At 36.7% G+C, this 22,461-nt stretch overlaps 2 protein-coding genes across 3 annotated transcripts; one reads left to right on the top strand and one right to left on the bottom strand.

Annotated features, from left to right (window-relative positions):
- Window positions 1-173: 173 nt before the first annotated feature.
- Window positions 174-9,167, top strand: hspd1 (heat shock 60 protein 1). 2 transcript variants are annotated; one of them, XM_051119572.1, is made up of 11 exons: window positions 174-329; window positions 2,925-3,100; window positions 3,197-3,532; window positions 3,621-3,716; window positions 3,804-3,897; window positions 3,980-4,148; window positions 4,462-4,561; window positions 5,917-6,162; window positions 6,243-6,417; window positions 6,502-6,680; window positions 8,312-9,167. In XM_051119572.1, the coding sequence occupies exons 2-11, from the start codon at window positions 2,927-2,929 to the stop codon at window positions 8,468-8,470; spliced, it is 1,728 nt and encodes a 575-aa protein (XP_050975529.1). In that variant the 5' UTR covers window positions 174-329; window positions 2,925-2,926; the 3' UTR covers window positions 8,471-9,167. The 2 variants fall into 2 exon arrangements, with proteins under 2 accessions (XP_050975529.1, XP_050975530.1); XM_051119573.1 differs by having other exon boundaries at window positions 231-435.
- A 2,814-nt stretch (window positions 9,168-11,981) lies between these two features.
- On the bottom strand, window positions 11,982-21,217 carry coq10b (coenzyme Q10B). The gene is made up of 5 exons (XM_051118487.1): window positions 21,052-21,217; window positions 18,643-18,795; window positions 16,008-16,200; window positions 15,791-15,892; window positions 11,982-13,489 (listed from the first exon to the last, which is right to left on the bottom strand). Exons 1-5 carry the CDS (start codon window positions 21,150-21,152, stop codon window positions 13,322-13,324), a joined length of 717 nt encoding a protein of 238 aa, XP_050974444.1. The 5' UTR covers window positions 21,153-21,217; the 3' UTR covers window positions 11,982-13,321.
- Window positions 21,218-22,461: the final 1,244 nt, after the last annotated feature.

Genomic DNA, 22,461 nt, shown 5'->3' with positions numbered 1-22,461 from the left:
GCCCCGGAACGAGCATGAGCACAATTTAATGGGCTATTTTAACTTATTTTATTTGTATGTTCCTTTAGTATGAACGAAATATGTTGAATGACATTAAAACAAAACACAAATGAAAGCATCCATGTATTTAAAGAGCACAATGCGTATCTATTGTTTGATAATATTGTGTTATTCTGATGTCAGGGCGGGGGGGAGGTTACCCGGATGAAGAACACATGTGAGTTCAGTGTAACTGCAGCAGCTCTAAAGCGGCTCCTCTTCTTATATCATTCAGTCTGCTGTGCTGACGGACACGCGCATCCCTTCATTCACCTCCAGATTACTCTGCAGTAAGTCAGTTACAGTATTACCGTCAATTTGTAAAAGTGTATGAACATACTGTACTGCACAACTGTTGGCTTGGTAATAAAAAGATTAATGAGATCAAAGAGGCAGGTATGTAACATCATTTCGTAATGTCAGAAATGTCAGTTGGTTTTGTGGAGTTGTAAGTAACATTATGCATGCTTACTATGTAATTACTTGTCATCTAATTCTATCGCATTCTAGAACATTTAGAATTGTATGGTAGATGATGATTGTGCTCATCAGAATAATTGGCATGAGAGCAACAAATATATTATGAACTTCACATGCATTGCTTGGTAATTATAATGCATCAGAGTCATCTGCTTCCTTAAATACTGTTTTATTAGCAAAATAGTGGTGATTATAGCTTGCATGCTAACTATAGCAAATTCTATGATATTGAGGCCTAAGAATTTTACACATGCTATGTATAGAATATTTAATCAGTGGCATGTCTACAATGGTTAATTTTAATAAAACAAAAGGAACACCCCGGGAACTTTGTAACTTGAACGCATGGAGATGAAATGGATCATTTCCGTCTTTGTCGTGACGCGGAGTGATTTTGACCTTGTGACGCCCTGAACACACGTGGGGTAGATGAGAGACCACTACAGGCTTTGAATGACCGTGTACTTTACATGAACAGTAATAGATTTCAGTTTAATGTAATTATTACCTGTTATGCTTGCTTTTTACAACTTGCCCCTTCTTTTTTATGGTTGACAATCTGGCTTTTTGAAACATTGTAGTAACTCTCCAGGTGAACCATGCCAGTGATGATAATCTCCTCATATTTTCAAAAGCACGTTTTAAGTGAAGTTTTTTTTAATATGAAGTATGGTGGTGAGTTTAAGTTAATGAATGAATGAATCAGGCAAACATTCGTATAATGCTTTCAGGGACCAGCGGGGGCAAAGACTAATTTTTGGCATCCGGATTTGTTCTCATGTGACCTCGACACAAGACTTTAATTTTTTTCAGTGGCTTTGGGGGGGTAAGGGGGGTGGTGAGGTTGAATATCATGCGTAAATGTCTCCACTATTTTACAGATATCAATAAAATGTGAGAAATCACGCTCATATTTGACTACGTTCTGTAAACAAATAAGAAAGAACCTCAGGAGAGCGGTATCGATGAATATTAGCCAATCAGAAGTAGCCTCTGCGAACATCAGCCAATGCCATGCGTTTTGGGCGGGGCTACCTGTGCGTCTAGTTCTCAACCACACAAACCTACATGTACAATACCGATCAAACGATTTTGGACAGCAAGTTATTTTATTTTATTTTTTTAAAGTTTCAACCCCTATAAATAGAGCAGCATTTATCTGAAATAAAAAGCTTTTGCAGCATTATATACACTAACGTTATACCATTCAAAAGCTTGTCAGAAATTAGTGTCTTTAATTAGCAAGGATGGTTTAAATTCATCAAAAATAGCAAGACATTTAACATGCATTATAAAAGACATTTCTAATGTATGTTAAAAATTATTTCTATTTCAGATAAATGCAGTTCTTCAGAACTTTCTATTAATCAAAGAAACCTGAGCTCAGCTGTTTTCAATATAGTAATAATAATAATAATAATAATAATTGTTGTTTGATCTGAAAATCTGATTATTAGAATGATTTCTGAAGGATCATGTGACTGGAGTGATGATGCTAAAAGTTCAGCTTTGAAAATTACATTTTAAAATTACATTTTAAAATAGAACAGTTATTTCAAATAGTAAAAAAAAAAAAAAAAAAATCATAATTTTTTTTTTTTTTGCTGTATTTTTTGCTGTATTTTGGATCAAATAAATGCAAGCTTGGTAAGCAGAAGAAACTTCTTTAAAAAACATTAAAAATCTTACTGTCCAAAAACTTTTGACTGGTAGAGTATATATTTAAGAAATATTTACACATGTATTAATGTTTAGATATGATTTATATTATGTATAAATATACATGTATATTACATTTGTTTCTTAAACATATACATGTATGTACATATATATATATATATATATATATATATATATATATATATATATATATATATATATATATATATATATATATATATATATATATATATATATATATATATGCATACTTTTACTTTGGATGCTATTAATCGATTTGACAGCCCTAATAAATAGATTTCTTCTAGCCTTGGAAAAAATGCATTTGAATCTAAAAGAGTGATTTTATACTTTATAAAGTCATGTAAATTGATAAAATTATTTGGCCTTTTTTTTATAAAGAATATAGGGTTTTTTGTTTGTTTGTTTGTTTGTTTTCCTCCCTTTTCCTAGTCATGCCATGCTCTAAATGTTGTATTAGCTTGAAGTTGTGAGTAAAAACTTTTTTATTTTATTTTATTTTTTTTTTAAATCCTTATTTCTAATTTTTATCCAGTAAATTATAAACAAATGGATTAAGGGCCCCTGAAAATTGTTGTGGAGAATGGGGCCCCTGGTCTAAATGATTGGATTGTTTCTGAAAACCACTTTTAATTCTTATTTTATTCTGATGATATAGAAATCACTTGAATAACAAAGTTCTGCTTCTATTCTCTTTCTTATAGAAATGCTGCGTTTACCCAGTGTAATGAAACAGATAAGGCCAGTGTGCAGGGCGCTGGCCCCACACCTGACCCGTGCATATGCCAAGGACGTCAAGTTTGGAGCAGATGCCCGTGCTCTCATGCTCCAGGGCGTTGACCTGCTGGCTGATGCTGTGGCTGTCACCATGGGACCAAAGGTATGCTGAGTTTAATCAGTTGCCAGGGGCACAGCAAATACATTATTCCTCGTAGTGTCACATTTGTAATCATTAAATCACAAATCTCTCCCTCAGGGTCGCACTGTCATCATTGAGCAGAGCTGGGGCAGCCCCAAAGTCACCAAAGATGGTGTCACAGTTGCCAAAAGTATCGACCTGAAGGATAGGTATAAGAACATCGGGGCCAGGCTTGTACAGGACGTGGCCAACAACACTAACGAGGAGGCTGGAGACGGCACCACAACCGCCACAGTTTTGGCCCGTGCTGTAGCAAAGGAGGGATTTGACACTATCAGCAAAGGCGCCAACCCTGTGGAGATCCGTAGAGGAGTCATGATGGCAGTGGAAGAAGTCATCAATGAACTCAAGAAACTCTCCAAGCCGGTCACAACACCAGAGGAAATTGCTCAGGTAAGAAGTGGCCTAAAAACGTGCACTAAATATGGTTTTTATTTTTGTTCTTTTTCTTTCTAACTTTTCTCCTTAATCTTTGGTATAGGTGGCTACTATTTCTGCCAATGGAGACGCCGAAGTTGGTAACATCATCTCCAACGCTATGAAGAAAGTGGGCCGCAAGGGTGTTATTACAGTGAAGGTAGGCTGCTACAGTAGAAGTAGTATTTAGTACAGATGATTTGCTCCTTAAAATACCTTACACTTGGGTTGTAATTCTTGTTTAAAGGATGGTAAAACTCTACATGATGAGCTTGAGATCATTGAGGGCATGAAGTTCGACCGTGGCTACATTTCTCCTTACTTCATCAACACAGCTAAAGGTGCGTATTTTGCTTTAGAATGTCATGTGTATGTATCAGAATTAAGGCTGGAATGGCAAAAGCATATATTCTCTGTTCGCAGGCCAAAAGTGTGAGTTCCAGGATGCTTACGTGCTTCTGAGCGAGAAGAAGATCTCCAGCGTACAGAGCATCGTGCCAGCACTGGAAATTGCCAACCAGCATCGCAAGCCTCTGGTCATCATCGCTGAAGATGTGGACGGAGAGGCACTCAGCACTCTGGTCCTCAACAGGTTTGTCTGTTGAAACATCTTAGCACAACAAGAAATTTGCCAAAAAATAAATATGAAATAGAATAAGGTGTTATTAAAACTGGTTTTCAGATTTTCTTTTTTTTTTTTTAAATGTTCTTAAATATTATGTATTTATGTTTATTTTGTGAATGACATTGGCTAATACTACAGTAAACTGCAACAGATATATCAAAGTAACAGCTGTAGTAATTTTGACAAACGTTTTTGTAAGGGATGGTCCTTTTGAGGGTTAAGAATAGGCTGTTATTTAAAGATTTTGGGGTTAAATGTTCATGCTAAAACTCACCAACAGGTTGAAGGTTGGACTTCAGGTCGTTGCAGTCAAGGCTCCAGGATTCGGGGACAACAGGAAAAACCAGCTGCTGGATATGGCGATTTCCACTGGAGGCACGGTATGTGCCTAAGCTTTTGTCTTCGTCTGTATACATTACATTATTTAATAGCTCATTTAAAGGGATAGTTCAGCCAAAAATGAAAATTGTCATTAATTACTCACCCTCATGTTGTTCCAAACCCATAAGACATTTATCTTCAGAACACAAATTAAGATATTTTTAAGGAAATCCGAGAGCTTTCTGACCCTGCATAGACAGCAATGCAACTGAAACAATAGTCCATGTGACATCAGTGGATTAACCTTAATTTTATGAAGCTACAAGAACTAAAAAATAATGAGAACATAACTTTATGCAACAATTTCTTCTCTCCTGTGTCAGTCTTCGACACGCGTTCACGAAATGTTCATGACGCATGCTTGTGATGCTGCTGATGCAGGAGCCGGCGTTCCGACGTAGAGCGTCCATCTCTATTAATTCATTGTCTGTATATTCTGGTTCAAATAAGTAAGGCTGGTCAAAAAATTGCATGTCACCCTCTCTGTCGAAATCTTCAGACATGTTTTATGAAGACTGCTTGATGTACAGTGTGCATCTTCCTCTGCTTGTAAACAAGGTGCAGCGCATCCAGGTTCTACATCAGAACAGCAGCGCCACATGGATGGTGCACTTGTGAACGAAGACTGACATGGAAAAGCAGAAATAATTGAATAAAGTCGTTTTTTAGTTTTCTTTGCACACAAAAAGTATTCTCATAGCTTCATTAAATTACGGTTGAACCACTGATATCACATGGACTATTTTAATGTAGGGCTGTCAACGATTAATCGCGATTAATTGCATACAAAATAAAAGTTTAAGATTGCCTAATATATGTGTGTGTACTGAGTGTTATTATCATGTGTATATATAAATACACACAAATTAATGTGTATATATATGAGAAATATGTTATTAATATACAAAATGTTTTTATTTATATATAATATCAATTATATAAAAATTATAATAAATCCATATGCTTGTAAATATTTCTTAAATATATACATGAATGTGTTTGTATTTATATATACATAATAATTACACACAGTACACACACATACATTAGGCAAACTTAAACTTTTATTTTGTATGCGATTAATCGCGATTAATCGTTGACAGCCCTATTTTAATGATGTCCTTACTACCTTTCTGGGCCTTGAATGTGTCAGTCGCATTGCTGTCTATGCAGGATCGCTCTCAGGTTTCATCGAAAATATGCTAATTTGTGTTCTGAAGATGAACAAAGGTCTTACAGGTTTGGAACAACATGAGAGTCAGTAATTTAAGACAGAATTTTTATTTTTGGCTGAGCTATCCCTTTAAAATGTCTCATTTATGTAATGCTTTAACATATCGTATTGTGTTTTCAGGTGTTTGGTGATGAGGCTATGGGTCTGGCCATTGAGGATCTCCAGGCACATGACTTTGGCAAAGTCGGCGAGGTCATTGTGACGAAGGATGATACGATGCTCCTCAAAGGCCGTGGTGATCCAGCAGCCATTGAGAAGCGTGTGAATGAAATCGCTGAACAGCTGGAGAGCACAAACAGTGACTACGAGAAGGAGAAACTCAACGAGCGCCTGGCCAAGCTCTCAGATGGAGTGGCTGTGATTAAGGTATGAAAGCAAGGAAGCTTGTATCTTCATTTGTTAGTATAATGTATCCATAATCATGATTTAAAATCATCGTTTATTAGGTTGGAGGAACAAGTGACGTGGAAGTGAATGAGAAGAAAGACCGTGTCACTGATGCGCTGAACGCTACTCGAGCTGCAGTGGAGGAGGGAATCGTTCTTGGAGGAGGATGCGCCCTGCTGCGCTGCATCCCAGCCCTGGACAACATCAAGCCAGCTAATGATGATCAAAAGATTGGTAAGGACTTGTAGATCTCACCCTCCAGATGTCCTGTAAAAAATAACTCTGTGTTAACTTCCAAAAACTGACTTGCTCTTGCAGGTATTGACATTATTCGCAGAGCGCTTCGTATTCCTGCAATGACTATTGCCAAGAACGCAGGAGTTGAGGGCTCTCTGGTGGTGGAGAAGATCTTGCAGAGCGCTCCAGAGATTGGCTATGATGCTATGAATGGAGAATATGTCAACATGGTCGAAAGAGGCATCATTGACCCCACAAAGGTGTGTATGTGTGGTTTTTGAACCTACAAGTTATCAGTTTAAAATTGGTAACAAATATGTCAGGGTGTTTTCTATTAATTAATATCTGACGTGTTATATCTGACGTGTAGATATCACTACCATATTGGTCGACATTATATACACTAGCAAGACGTGTTTTATGTTTATTACTTCATTTGTTTGTATATCAAAAATACAGTAAAAATTTTTTATTAGCTGTATTGTATTATTATTAGATGTATTATTTCAGTGGCACACATCATTGTGAGGCTGCCTCATTTAAGAAAACCCTCATTACATTGCAAAGTAAGAAAGAAATTACAGAAAGTTCAAAAATCTTACTGACCTCAAACTATTTTTATATTTTATTGAGATGCCTAATAGATGATAATGTAAAACCTACATTTTTGTAGCATTTAAATTGTTTTTTAATTATGGAAGTCTGTTTCCTTTACAGAATAAAAATAAAAAAAACAATTTTAAGTAATTACTAAGCAAGTAATTGCGACTTTTCATCTTACAATTCTGACTTTTTTTTTTTGCAATTGCAAATTTGCATCTCGCAATTCAGAATTTTTTTTTCTCAGAATTGTAAGGTATAAACTAGCAATTCTGAGAAATTAATAAAGGTATTAATAAAGAGTAGGAATTGTGTAAAACTCAACTGCGAGGGGAAAAAAGTCAGAATAGTGAGATTAAAAAGTCAGAATTGCAGGGAAAAAAGTTGGAAAATTACAAGGGGTGAAAGTCAGAGTTGCAAGAAAATAATCTGAACTGCAAGAAAGTCAGAATTGCGAGATACAAACTTGCAATTGTACGAAAAAAAAGTCAGAATTATGAGATAAACTCAACTGTGAGGGGAAAAAAAGTCGAATTGTGATTTGAAAAAAGTCGGAAAATTGCGAGGGGGGAAAAGTCGGAGAATTGCGAGGGGGGAGTCGGAATTGCGAGAGATAACCTTACAATTGTGAGGGGAAAAAGTCTGAATTGCAAGAAAAAAGTTGAAATTGTGAGATACAAACACAATTGCACGAAAAAAGTCAGAATTGTGAGAAGTCGGAGTTGCGAGATGCTCTCAATTGGATGGAAAAAAATCTGAATTGTGAGATGTCAGAATTACGAGGAGAAAAAGTTGGAATTGCGAGATACAAATTCACAGTTGTAAGAAAGTCAGAATCGTGAGGGGGAAAAAAGTGTGAATTGCGATTGAAAATTCAGAGAATTGTGAGGGGGGGTCGGAATTTTGAGAGGGAAAAAGTCAGAATTCCAAGAAAAAGGTCAGAATTGCGAAGGGAAAAAAAGTCAGAATTGCAAAATATAAACTCTCAATTGTGAGGGGGAAAACTCAGAATTGCAAGAAAAAAGTTTAAATTGTGAGATACAAACAATTGCAAGAAAAAAGTCAGAATGGTGAGGGGAAAAAAGTCGGAATTGTAAGAGAAACTCAATTGTGAGGGGAAAAGGTCAGAATTTGCGAGAAACTCAATTGCGAGGAAAAAAAATCTGAATTAGACAACTACTTAAATTAAAAGAACTACTGATTTATCAGAATTGTAATGTTGGTACTTTCCTGTCAAAAACATGAGGTGCCTAATGTTTAGTAAGTATATTGTCTTTGTCTCCCTCTGCAGGTCGTGAGGACTGCATTGCTAGATGCTGCAGGTGTTGCATCTCTGCTGTCTACTGCTGAAGCCGTTGTCACCGAGATTCCAAAGGAGGAGAAGGACGTGCCGGCTGGAGGAATGGGTGGAATGGGAGGCATGGGAGGCATGGGTGGCATGGGATTCTAAACCGATTTGCATTGACTTTAGTGAAAGGGTTGTGGGCAGGGGACATGATTTGCCCCTCCCTTTCAACTTGGAAAAACCTGCCGAAATTGAGTGCTGGTGGTCTGATCATGGAGCAAAAGAAATGGACCTTACAGTCTCCCATCCTTCCACCGCTATGTCCAGTCTTCTCTCTCTCTACTCATGGCTGAAGACGTCACCCTACTGCTTTAAAGACAAGTTAAAGACAGTCTGTCTGCCTTTGTTCTGTAACATTGTGCTCATCAACATCTAATGGGAAAGTGCATTTAACATACTGGATATTGTGTTGTACGAATGTCATTGTGCGCATAGCTGGTTTTGAATCAGACCGTCAGTAGGGGCTTCAAAAGCCAGATGTTCAGGTTAAAGTTTGTCTTCGTGAGCAAGAAAGTAGTATAAACTTTAACCAGATGTATCTAAAAAGGAAAAAAACCCATTTCATTGATCAGTTCTTTTTTTTTGTACACTGTTCATTGTTTCATAGAAAAATAAAACCCTCATCTGAGGATTACATAACTGTGACAAAGCATGTATTTGTTTTGCCTTCAATTATTACTTTAGTTTTTCACGCCTGTGTTCCTGGTTTCATTTCTTAAAGGAATAGTTCTCCCAAAAATAAAAATGTCAGTTTACTCACCTTCATGTTTTTCTAAAAAACCTATAACTTTTTTTTTTTTTTTTCTGTGAAACACTACGTATTATATTTTGAAAGTCAAAGACGTCCAAAACAACATTGGACTAAACACTGAGATTATCATTTTTTTGTGTGATGACAGAATTTTCATTTTTGGGTGAACTATCCCTTTAAAATCTGAGGGTTGAACATCTTTTGGTCAAGACTAGAGTTTGGTAGGAAGGTTGAGTGGAGGGATGGGCGAACTTGTTGCATAGCAGTTTTAAAACAGCCGTACAAGTTTACGCCTAACGATATATTGAATACAATTAGTGTGAAATGATTCTAAAAATCTAACTTTTGAGTAGTGGTACAGAATAGTGCTGAAAAACTGCTGTTCGGGAAGAGAATTATTTGTTTGTTTGTTTTTTTTTAAAGCCACATTCTATATGAATGTGCAACAATGATCATTCGACAATGTTTTGTACAATATAGTCATTAATTCTGTATTTTTTATTTAATAAAATTCAGTGTTCACAAAGAAATGAGTTTTGTTCCAGTGATGTCCTAGTCAATCAGTGGCTTCCTTCTCAGGAAGACTTTGTAGTGATAAACTTACTGTAGAGAGAGCCTGACTAAGAATAATGACATTTATCATATATCACATTTTATCATTAATACAGCATAAAATGGCACTCCCAACTAACCCGAGACTTGATTTTTGAACTGACTGGATTGTGAAACGTGGGTATTCAAAACAGACTATTCCCCTTGAAACAACAGTATAAAAAGGAAGTGGGTTACAAAATGTTAACCTTCATGCTCAAGGGTGTACATTTTTCTTATTTTACCTAAATATCATATTTTTTAAGATAGTACTACCCTTCAGAATATACTTAAATGTAAGGATTTTTGAACGAGCAGAGCACAGCTGTTTCTAAAGCAAACTGTGCCATCTGCTGTTCAAAACTAAGCTCAGAATCGGATTCGGAAAATGTCGAATCAATTCTGAATCATTCCTCGATTCGCGTTGCAACGATTTGACGATAAATCCTAAAGTTTACCCTGATCTTTAAATTCAAAAGGTTTTCACCCCCTGGCTCTTAATGCATTGTTTATTTCTGAAGCATCAGTGAGTGTTTGAAGTCCTGCAGTTGTCCTCGGTGTTAAAAGATGGATCTCACAATCATACAGTCATTGTTGGAGAGGGTTAAAATACACAAAAATGCTGAAAAAACAAAGCATTTGTGAGACCTGAAGGATTTCTCTGATGAACAGCGGGAAGTTTAACTGTTCAGGACATACAAGGGACTCATGAACAGCTATCACTAAACAACACAACACATCTGTGGATTATTCAGGTAACAACACAGTATTATGAATCAAGTGTATGTAAACTTTTGAACAGGGTCATTTTTATAAATTCAACTATTATTTTCTCTTGTGGACTATATGTAAACATCATCTATGTGAAATATCTTATTCAGGTCAGTACTGAATAAAAAAACATGCATTTTTTATGATCCCTCTTATTTCGGTAAAATAACTACAGAATAATTATTATTATTAACAGAATAATTACAGATTCTGCAAGGTGTATGTAAACTTTTGACTTCAACTGTGTGTATATATACACACATACACTATATAGTACAAAAGTGACAGTAATAAGATTTTTTTTTAACTTTCTATTTATCAAAGCATTGAAAATTCATTAAAATTCAACTTTGCATCACATGATTAAATTAAATGTAAAATATATTAAGATAGAAAAGTTTTTTTAAATTATGAAAATTTATTCTCATAACCTTACTATTTGAATGTACATTAATGATCTGTTAGCATTATAACGGAGCATTTAAAACAGTTTTAATAACTTTCAGTAATCAGTTTCCAATAATAATATTAATGTGCTCCTGTAGATTAAAATACAACCCCTCTCTGCTTAATAAATTACTTCTCCGATTGCTATTTTGGAATAAAACGCTAGTATAATTATACTATTAATTAGTATTTCTCAGGATGTACACTGAGCGGTATGCATTTTGTGCAATAATAATAATAGAAATTCAGAAATTATTCTGTAAAAATCCAAAATAACCATTTCTAATATCTGTTTAGCACTCGCTTGTGACAAATATTAAAGCTCTAGTTCACCCAAAAATGAAAATTCTGTCATTAATTACTCAACCTCATGTCGCTCACAACCCTTAGGACCTTTGTTCATCTTCGGAAGACAAATTAAGATATTTATGAAATCTGAGAGCTTTCTGACCCTCCATAGACAAGGGTCCTACCAAGGTCAATAATGGCGGTGGACAAAAAAAATTGTTAAATAAAATTTCTTTGTGCACAAAAAGTGTTTTCGTAGCTTCCTAAAATTAAGGTTGAACCACTGATCTCGCATGGACTATTTTAACAATGTCCTTCCTACGTTTTGGTGCCTTGACCATGCTAGGACCCTTTTGTCTATGGAGGGTCACAGAGCTCTTGGATTTCATCAAAAAATACATTAATTTGTGGTCCTAATATGAACGAAGGTCTTAAGGGTTTGGAACGACACGAAGGTTAGTAATTAATGACAAAATTTTCATTTCGGAGTGAACTAGCCCTTTAAATGAAATTCACACCACTGCATAATTCCATTTTCACACACTATTTAAAGCTTAAAGTAGCAGGCAGCATACTGTATAATGCTAATATTTCATTCCAATACAGCCAAAAAGTTATAATTAGAACTTAAAGCCATCACGGTCACTGGCCACTAGGGGTCATAACACAGGTTACTTGGAAGCCTAATATTATCCCTCACATGATCAACCTATTTTAAGTGTGGAAACTAGTCAGAACCAGATGTTGACAAACAAACAGACACAAGGCTAGGTTTTACATAGAAAAATAGTTTATAAACCATGCAGGCAGGATATATATTCACCCACAACACACTCATTAAAACACCTCAATTAAAACAAACAAACAAAAAGAAGAGATCCCAAAAAGAAAGAAAAAAAGAAAAAGATTATCCATTTGTTTTTTGTAGCTCAATTGTACACTAAAGTTTAGTCTGTGGTCTTACACTGGATATGTACACGTGGTTAACCCATAACCAAAATAAATACAGGATACTCGCATACATGTTTTTAAGATAACGATAAATAATATGTAACCTTCTCTTTAAAGGCAGTAAGCACAAAAAAGCGAGCAGGGTATGGATTGGAATCTTTAAAGGTCTGTGTTGACGGATACCTCACTACATCTGATGAGAGCTCTGGGAAAGGTTTGCTCCGCTCCGCTTCCCAGAGTTTGGGCCCTTTTAGAAGCAGTGGATATCGTAGATGGGTGGGCAGGCTGGCTGTTAAAAACAACATACAAATATATTGCACACCTCTAGGAGAGAAAAGCAGTCTTTAATCTGGACACTTAAAATCTGAGGAGTGAACTAGAGCACCACTGCCAGATCTAAACTGCGCAAAATTGTATAACGCAAGGCAGTGTGGTAAAAGGGACAAGCTTTTTTACAGCCTCTTAGAGTTTCTTTTTCAAGCCCTTTTTTGTGCTGGTATGCAAGAATACAACAGACCTGAGTCCGGTGTGTAGCCTTGATACCCTGTTAGCACTTTGTGCATTTGGCTGCAGCAACAGTCAGTCTTCTGCATGTGACACACGCACTCAAGTTGAGTCTCCTCATCCCTTTCTTGAAATCTTAAAGGATTGCCTAAAAGCTTTTCAATAAATACATCACTCACTTGTCATATAAACTGTGTAACATGACAATCTTTCCATAATGCACTTTAAAATATCTCAAAATATCTCCTTGCGAAGAAACCCTTGACCTTTGTCTATTGTGCCATTCATAAAGCCATGGTTTTTGGCAGCTGTTTTAAAAATCATCTCAAGGTCCTCATATTAAAAAATACGGCTCAAGGTGCCATACTGATAGCGGGTTTTAAAAAATTAACATGGAGGTAGTGGAGCAGGGCTCAGTGGGCACAATCAAGCCCTCCATGAAAAGATCCAGCCACATGTGTTTTTTTTAAAGCATAAAAAAAAAAGGTTTAAAATCAACTGGTTTGTTTGGACCAGGCACTGATGATATTCAGGCACACAGAGCTCCCGCTCTCTCATCTGTCTTTGTAATACTCTAAACGTATGCTTTCAATAAAACCCCCAGTTCCCTGAATGACAACCCCCTCCCCATCCGTCTGAAGCTGTGGAATGAACTACGTGTGGTGGACCTCGTGGAACATCAGTTCGCGTGGGATCTGCGTCTCCGGGCCGTACAGCTTGCCCGCCCGCCGCTCAAAGGCCGACACCATCTGCTTCACGACCTCGTCGAAGAAAACGGTGGCCAACTGAGAATGCAGGAGTGAGCGGAACTCAAAGGAAATCTAGGAACAGACAGAAGCAGGGAATCAACATTTGGTAAAAGGCTTGATGAAAAACTGATCCACTTTGACTATTTATAAACCTAGGCTTCCATAAGTAAAACCCATAAACCTTTCAAGACAGACCTAACATAAGCTCTGAGGTTGTTAAATGGTGGTACAAGCTTGAAAGTTTGTGTGATGACTTATAAACAACATAATTACACAAAATGTTTAAACAGTCAAACTCCAGAAGCAATGAAATTGATTGGTGGATGTTGTTTTAGCATTGCAGTAAAGTCGATGTTACCATTAAATCTTCCAAGCAGTGTGTTTTTGTAGTAGAGCATAATCAAGATAAAACTCTAACTGATTAATTTACAGTTTTCACAATGCTTCATGGGATGAGTAGATCTTTTTGCTTTGAATCAAATGTTGTAATTCATAAATGCTTTGGCTCATCTTAAAGCCAAAACCTCAATGGTTCTTAAGAGCTCAAATGTGCTTATCATATTTAATGGAGGAACAGAAATCTCTGAGGTTCCATTAAAAATATCATTTGTATTCGGGTCATTCTACAGAAACGTTCACTTTTGGTAAGGGAAGATGTCTTAAAATGTATTTCTTATTCTAACATTTAAACTTAGAGAACATTATTAGATTACTATTATACATATAAATGACAGCTTAATGATTTTATCTTTCTTGTACATTTATTTACCCATAAGGAAGGTGATACCAGTGACAATTTTCATGAAAAATACAAAATGGCTGAAAATACAAAAGGTATCAAACCACTAAATCAAGTAGTTTAATCCATTTGTATTCTAGTTTTTTTCTTTTTTACAATTTTTTAACAATAAAGCAGGTCATACCAGTGAGCTCAACTTAAAGTTTCATATAAAATCATGAGATAAGGGAGAAAATTTCTTATAACTGAAAATAGACAGTGGACTTATCATGGACCTTTCTTCATAGATCTTCAGGAAATAGGAAGAAGAAAGTCGAGTAATGTCATCAGTGTGATTTTTATTTAAAAATATATCATTTTTGTTAGACGGCAACACCAGTGACAACTCCAGTTGACTACTACTTTCATTATATATTTTATAATACTTATTTAGCATTTTGTTTTTTTATGCAATTTACATCATATATTTGATAGTTATCAATACATGATTGTATTTTAAATGGTAGGAAAAACTGTTTTTGACCTCAAAATAATGCACTTTCCCTCTGTACGTGGCTGTGGGGATGAGCAGTTTGGTTTTGTGGTGCTTGTAATTATATATAATGAATTAAAAAACAAATATTGCCACATTGATGTTTCAAGAAGGTGTAATTCTTCAAATAACATTGTTTCATTTTAAGATATGAAGAAATTGCAACCCTAAAGTGTTTTTCCAAGTGTAATATTTCTGTAGAGGCTAGGGACCGAAAAATGGACATTTCCATAGAATCAACCATTTCAAAAATGAACAAAAGTCTTATGGTGAGCGAATAAATGACAAAACTTTAATTTTAGGGTGAACTAACTCTTTAAATATGAGCGAAAGTGTTGGCAAGCACCCTTAAAGAGATTAGTTCTCCCAAAAATGAACATTTGAGCATTAATTACTCATCCTCATGTTGTTCCAAACCCATAAGACCTTCATCTTTGGAACAGAAATTAAGATATTTTTGATGAAAACTGACAGTTTTCTGACCCTGCATAAACAGCAGTGCAGCTGAAACGTTCAAAAGCCCCAGAAAGGAAGTAAGAACATTGTTAAAATAGGCCATGTGACATCAGTGATTCTACCTTAACTTTAAGAAGCTAAGAGAATACTTTTTATGTGCAAAGAAAACCAAAATAATGGCTTTATTCAACAATCTGTTCTCTGCCACAAGAGTGTTTACAAGAGTACTCTCGTGAACGTGTGGCACAGACTGACGTGAAAAAGAAGAAATTGTTCAATAAAGTCAGTATTTGTGTTTTCTATGTGCACAAAAACTATTCTCGCAGCTTCATAAAATTATGGTTTTGAACCACTGATGTCACATGAAGTATTTTAACAATGTCCTTACTACCTTTCTGGGACGTTTGAACGCATCTATGCAGGGTCAGAAAGCTCTCAGATTTAATCAAAAATATTTTAATCTGTGTTCCGAAGATGAACAAAGGTCTTACAGACTTGGAGTAAGATTTCTGAGGGCGAGTAATTAATACAGAATTTTCATTTTTGGGTGAACTATCCGTTTAAATATATTTAATGTTAATATTTAATTTTAAAGTTTAAATATACAATGCAGTCCAGGATGACAAACCAGACTTGTAATACTCACAGCAAAGTCAAGGGTGCATGTACGGGGATAGCCAGGAAGACCAGGGCTGAAGCGCCACACCGTCTCCAGGTGATTGAAAAGTTTTCCATCAGAGCATGACGCCTTGAGATTCAAAAGAACAATGCAGTTAAACAACTTTCAGCTCATACACTAGATTAACAACATAAGTATTACAAAATATTGGTCTTTAATTAAGAAAATGAACTGATGAACATACCTTGACCAAATGAGGGCGAACTGTAGTAACAAGGGAGGTGTAGTTTTCCACCACTGGAGGGAAGCCCACAGTCAGCTTGGCCTTGCAAAATCCCGAGCGGCGAAATATAACATCGGAGCGCTTGCACCAGGGCACGAACAGCAGGTAGTCTTCTACTTTGGCCACAACCTCATACATTTCTTGCATTGAGTACCTGTGTGCCACAGAAAAGACAGCTTTCTTAAATGATAGAAACAACGAATTGCTTCATTTTTGTTTTGTGAGCAGAATTCTCGGTGGGGGGGCAAGTGGTCATTTAGCAGACACTTTAACTTAAAGTGACTTACAGTGTACTGAATACACTGGAGTAATCCAGGTCAAGTCCTCAAGGGCACCATAGTGATAGCTCATAAACTTCCTGATTACCAGCCCTAAGCTTTACTCATTACGCAACACAACTGACTCTGTTATAGGTTATATATAAGTTATAGTCTGAAGAGTGCAATGACCTTTTTTATTAATCTAACTTTGGAGTCATGGCAGCTCATAACCTCACTGGATGCTTTAAATATATCTCATAAATGTACAGGTGTGACCCAAACAAACAGGTTGTTGCTAAAGTTGAGAATGGATTTAGTCACCAAAACATGGTAGATTCAGACAACCAGTCAGATATCACAGCACTCTAAATCAGTGTGGGAATCACTCACTGCTGAACGTAACTGCAGAATGCAATGAAGACAAAAGAAAGGTCAGACATGTTTGTTTATGTCAGTTTTGTGTACACAGGGTCCAACAGAGGTAAACACAGACATATCTTAAGTTTCAAGGGCTCATTTCAGAGCATTTTAAGACCTTCAAGATAACAGATAAGTTAAAAAAAAAAAAATTAATAGAAATGACTCAAGTACCTCGCTGTCTGCTTGTTAGCCACAATCCATCAAATATGATCTTATAAAAAAATTCTGAGCGCTCAGTTCTTTTCCTGGATATGCAAGGGGTCATTCAGTACATGCCTGTATCCAAAGATACTGATGGTACATTTATTACAAGGATGTTCCCACTACATAATGCAGGGCACAATGGGGATGAAGCTCACTCTTTACAACCTTCTGGTTACCAACACTGTGCCTCTGGAGATCCACCTTCCTGTAGATACTATCTCCAAACTAGTCTGAGTGTAAACAATGTGACCACCGACCACCTATAATCCACTCACTGACCGTCTCATGCGTGCCACACACAAACATGGCCATCATAGTCCAAAAACCATTCGTTTTAATCTGATTAGCTGGCTTCTACATAATTCTTGGCAGTCTGGGCTCATCATTCTCCTGAAAATGAAGCTATGTTTACAAATGATGCTACAACAATGCTTTTGAAGAAGAACTTATCACTCAATTTAAAAAAAAATCTCCAAATAACACTTAATAATACTAAGAGTTTTGCTTAAAACACAAAACGTTAAGGATACAGAGCTAAATTAAATAAAAGTTACACAAGACTAGTTGCAATCCCGCTGTTGAAGACCTTTCCTGCAGCAGAATATGCTCTTTCCTCTGACACAGTATGCAAAAAAACCTAGACATACTGGATGTTTTCAGAGTCAAGTGTCGAGAGTCTAACCGTCTTTTGGCATTAAAACAGTACTGACAGCATTTACTAAAGATCCACAATTAAGAATTAGGGCAGAAAAGGTGTGGACACATTTATGCGCCTGACCTTGTTGAATATGCACTTGTAGGTGTTTCCCTTTCAGACACAAAATTTATGGGAGGCGAGTATTAAAATGAATCACACAACATGTTTTACTAACATTTCCGCTTGTCAAATTACCGGTATTTGTGCCATTGTTTAACGTAAAAAACATGTCTTAAAGCAGGCGGTAATTTGTACTGCTCTTGGTAGATTACGCTGGTCATGATCTGGCTGTGTCTGTGTTTTTTAATGTGCGCATTGTTAGTAAATCACACAAATAATTTTCCCCTCCCATTGGCGTTTTTATGGAATTGCACTCTAATGCTAATTTGCCCTGTTTAGTAAATCCGGCCCAAAGTGTGCAAGTGGACATTTTACTGTTCCATAAGACCAAGGAAACCAAGGCCAGATATTAATTATTATTAATCAGAATTATAAAGGGGGAGAACTGTAAGCTAGGTGGTTCGTTTCAAGTGTAAGTGCGTGTTTAGCAACACCCAAGTGAGTTGTTTTTGTTGTTGTTACTATGCCATAGGTCAACTGAGTTTGTCCGGGAATGCATTTATGCTACACACCTGCATACCTATAGAACATACTTTACAGACGAGTCACAGAGACACAGACAAGTTCAACAAATTCAGTATGTGCATATGTGCTGTATTAATGCTAAAGCTAAATCCTACAGGACAGCTCATGTAGACTGAACCCTCTGCTCTAAAAGTTCAGGCTTCAGAAGCGGTTACCAAGTAACTTGTGATGACGTGTGTAACCGATCTGTGTACAGATCTATACTCCAATAACCCCAGATACCTAGAAAGCTGACACCAGATATTATTCCCATGCCCTGTTACATAAAATAAACAACACTTGCAGGGACACTGGGGCTAAACTAATCATGGGCCTCAATAAAAATTAAAAATAGCAACAGATCATGCATCCAACTTGGTTGGGAACATACCCAATAATACGTCTTTCCGAGTACTCCTTTCTCTTGTTGAAGGACTCAGAGAGGTTGAAGAAACTCCTGGCTGGAGCAACCACAGCACGACCTGACACAGCCCTGAAGAGGGGCGGCACCCTGGTCATCAAAATCCCACACGAAGACAGATATCTGTTGACAAAACAGGGAGAAAGTATGTCATTCAGCACCAGCACAGACACTGTACAAGACTTTGTGCACTTGTAATGATTAGTTCAATGATTTAGGCCCTATTTGCTTGTTTGACGTCTTAAAATAGCAGACGTCTCCAATGAGTCAGATAAGAGCAGAGACAACCCATGAAACACACAGATAGCTGTGTGAAATTAACAAGATTAGGACTCCTAATCAAGACAAAGCCTTTTATCCAGAGGCTTAGTGAAAATTACTCTTAAAATAAAACCATTAACATGCATTTTCAGAGTTTCTATGAAGTCGTCCTTTGTGGGCCGCACACAGACACATAGTGCAACCACTCTATTTCATGAAGAAACTCTTTTGAGGCAGATCAGTAAGACTCACAAACTTTTTGAATCCTTCATTGTTTTCATGACTTTCAGTGATGTTTGTTTCAACTTTAAGCAATTAATTAATTCTAATTCATTTTGTGTTGGCGAAACAATTAGTATTTTTATGTTCATAACTGTAAAAATGATATTTTAATAATAAAAAAAATTACAACGTATATACTAAAAGATTTTGATATGCACATACTCTACTAAACGTGACGTATCCCTAACATACAACTAAACGAATGTTAATAAATGATATTCTAATTCTTATCAGACGTGTTATTTTGTTGAAGATTCGAGTTGGCTAATAACAGCTGTCAACAACAGCTGAGTTAACAGAAACCTTTCTAAAATGCAAACAGCATGTGATAAGTATGTGTTGCCTAGATGCAGCTGCATAGAATTTACATACAATGCTGTATATAACACCTTTGTGCAAATTTTATATGCGCAAAAGGGTGTAAAAACGTAGGATTTAAGGGTTGTCTGTATTGTCTTCTTTGTTATGCGCTGGCTAATTGAATTTACAAAGGCTCTGAATGACAAGCTTTTGAAATGCTAAAGAGGAGCTTAAAAAAGCCAACTGTGATGCAACCAGCCTTACGAATTAACCACACAAGCAATACACAACACAAGCTGTTGTGCATTAGAACCTGTACTTCTTGATTCACACAGTTCATCATTAACTACAAAACTTTATGGAGTAGTGCATTCATGCGGCGGGACCACAGTTAAAGGAAATATAGGATAGGCGTCCTATGACACATTCACCTGTCCTCCATTTGTCAAGACACAAATCATAAGGAGAGCGTGATCACTGACCACCACAACCAAGTCAAGGGCAGTAGTAACACACCATCCTATTAAAACGTGTCCAACGTGTGTCGGATCAATAACACACACATATCTGTAACGCAAGGGGATGAGGCTTCATTCTATAAATGGCACAATATCTACTCAATGGAAAGAGTGGGAGCCAAATTCATTCACGTCGGCACAAGCGCTGCCAAGAGCTGTCAAGCATGGCATAACTGTGACAGCCGACTGTGACGGAACGGTCACCATCAGACACTTGACATGGCCTTATGCCAAACAGTCATAGCATTGGTTCCCCAGCACTTGGTAGGGGTACACCACGTCCCCAACTACAGATGACAAACGTCACAGCTTGGCTGGTGACGTCACATACGCCGCAGACTCCTGTAAACTCATACCTGCAAGGGTGTTTGGAAAGAATCGCTAATGAAATAATTTGCACTATACACACTATATACATATGTGATGGGTGCAAAAGTTTGTTTGGCATTTCCCTAATAAAAATCACTTAATTGCATCTGATCTGCAGCTATCTTAAATAAATAAATAAATCTGAATTAGCACCAGCTGTGTGCAGTTGGTGACCAGCTTTTCCAAAAAAAAAAAAAGTTAAAGTCCTACTTTTTTCCCTCTTGGTTGCATATGAGTTTAAAGCGATATTACTAAACAAATAAATGTAAATGCAGCTGATGAAAGGTTATTCCAAAAATAAGAAAAGCTCTTAACTTATACACCTGGTCAATTACATAATACCTTAACCTTGCCACTGTCACTTATTATCTGGCAACCAGTTATGTGACTCCCTCCCACCCACTCCTGAAGTTAGTTTTTTTCTTAACACGTTTATTTGAGAACGTCATAAGTTTTAATACTTTGTTGGACGATAAAGGAAGGCGTTACGGACAGAAAGTTGTCAAGTTGGCCTTAAATTCGCTCCACTTTTAAGAACGAAACTAACCGTCCAACTAGCGTAAGCAGTTCGCGAGTTACTTCACTAATCACTTCGATCTGGACATACGCGCACATAGACAGTGCGAAACATTAGACCGTCGTTAATTACCTCACTCCATTCCTGCCCGGTGTTTCTCGACTGGCTGTGGACGGTAAGTTTCTGATACACTCCGCTACCGCTCTCCTCAAACACCGGGAGCCTCTCGCCATCTTCACTTCACCACTCTTTCGCCTCCTCCCGTCGAGAACTCTTTTCCCGTCTCGAAGACCAACCTTCTCGGAAACCCGCCCTAGAATCTCATTGGTTGACGTTGTTTTTCTCGCCCTCTGATTGGTTCTGTCCTCCGCCCGTCACATAGTGAGCCTACTGACGTAAGTGTTTTAATTGTGCAGAGGGTTTGCGTGCGCAGAATTGTCACGGGATGCGGGATTGGGTTGCCCAGGCTGCGCGACCTACAGTGCATAGTTAGTAAAGGTTACAGCTAAATTTGTTTGGGGACGCAATGTAAAAGCATTAATAAGTTTGAAAAATATAAAATACTTTGAAAAAAAAAAAAACTACTAATCTAAACTGAATTGGACTGCTTTTCATTACATAACTGAAGTGACTTCTGATTCAGTTTAGAACATTTTTTCCAGCGATGTTTTCTCCAGAGTGAGTGGTTTCCCTCTTGTTGATAAACAAATGCTCCTTTCTGACCTTTATTTGATTAGGAGTAATCGGGAACAATGTATAAATCATAGAGAGAGTCATTGTTTTCTTCAGGTCTAACAACATTATTTGGTCAAGTAAATGCTTGTTATTCACTCTTTTATTCAGTTTTTCAAACGTATTGCTTTCCAAAACTTAACAAAGTTTTCTGTGGTAATGGATGGGATTCTTTATGTAGCCATAATCAGTGTTGGGGAAAGTCACTTTTAAAAGTAATGCATTACAATATTGCGTTACTCCCTTAAAAAGTAACTAATTACGTTACTTAGTTACTTTTTATGGAATGTAATGCGTTACATTACTTTTGCATTACTTTTCAAATCTGTGCAGGGCTTAAAAAGTTCTACTTTTGGCAAACGTAAAAGCTCTTTTACACCAAAAGTGAAATGAATACACCTCAGGCTGAAGGAAAAGTAAATTCAAGTCTGTACAGTAGAATACAGGAGAAGAAAGTTCAACACTCTACAGCAATAAAAAAAATTGTTGATTTATCTAAAGTAATTTTTGCTTATTAGTATGGTTAAATTGAGTCAACAAAGGTCAGCAGCAAAGACATTACTTAATAAAATGGCATTAAATGCATAACAGATATTTGTGTTATTTAACATATTTAATTATTGCAGGTTTGCATCATATTCTGAGTTTGCATTTGACTGGCATTTGTGCTAGTGAGACAAATTAATCTAGTCCAGAACTACAGTAACCTCATGTTTACACAGTGCACATAACACCTCTGCACTTATTCCTGAATTCTCTCAACATGGCAACAGGAGAGCTGTTACTTGTTTGAAAAAGTAACTCACAAAG

Source organism: Labeo rohita, chromosome 9 (genome assembly GCF_022985175.1).
Source record: "Labeo rohita strain BAU-BD-2019 chromosome 9, IGBB_LRoh.1.0, whole genome shotgun sequence".
NCBI classification, from domain to species: domain Eukaryota; kingdom Metazoa; phylum Chordata; class Actinopteri; order Cypriniformes; family Cyprinidae; genus Labeo; species Labeo rohita.
This window is presented reverse-complemented; position numbering and strand designations above follow the sequence as displayed.

What these genes read in the sequence shown, in the direction of transcription:
- hspd1 (XM_051119572.1), top strand. Translation starts at nt 2,927, where the DNA reads ATGCTGCGTTTACCCAGTGTAATGAAACAGATAAGGCCAGTGTGCAGG. An exon ending in CTGTCACCATGGGACCAAAG is followed by an intron (nt 3,101 to 3,196) that starts GTATGCTGAGTT and finishes TCTCTCCCTCAG; the next exon opens with GGTCGCACTGTCATCATTGA. An exon ending in CACCAGAGGAAATTGCTCAG is followed by an intron (nt 3,533 to 3,620) that starts GTAAGAAGTGGC and finishes TCTTTGGTATAG; the next exon opens with GTGGCTACTATTTCTGCCAA.
- coq10b (XM_051118487.1), bottom strand. Translation starts at nt 21,152, where the DNA reads ATGGCGAGAGGCTCCCGGTGTTTGAGGAGAGCGGTAGCGGAGTGTATC. An exon ending in TCGGAAAGACGTATTATTGG is followed by an intron (nt 16,201 to 18,642) that starts GTATGTTCCCAA and finishes TGTGGCACACAG; the next exon opens with GTACTCAATGCAAGAAATGT. An exon ending in CATGCACCCTTGACTTTGCT is followed by an intron (nt 13,490 to 15,790) that starts GTGAGTATTACA and finishes GTCTGTTCCTAG; the next exon opens with ATTTCCTTTGAGTTCCGCTC.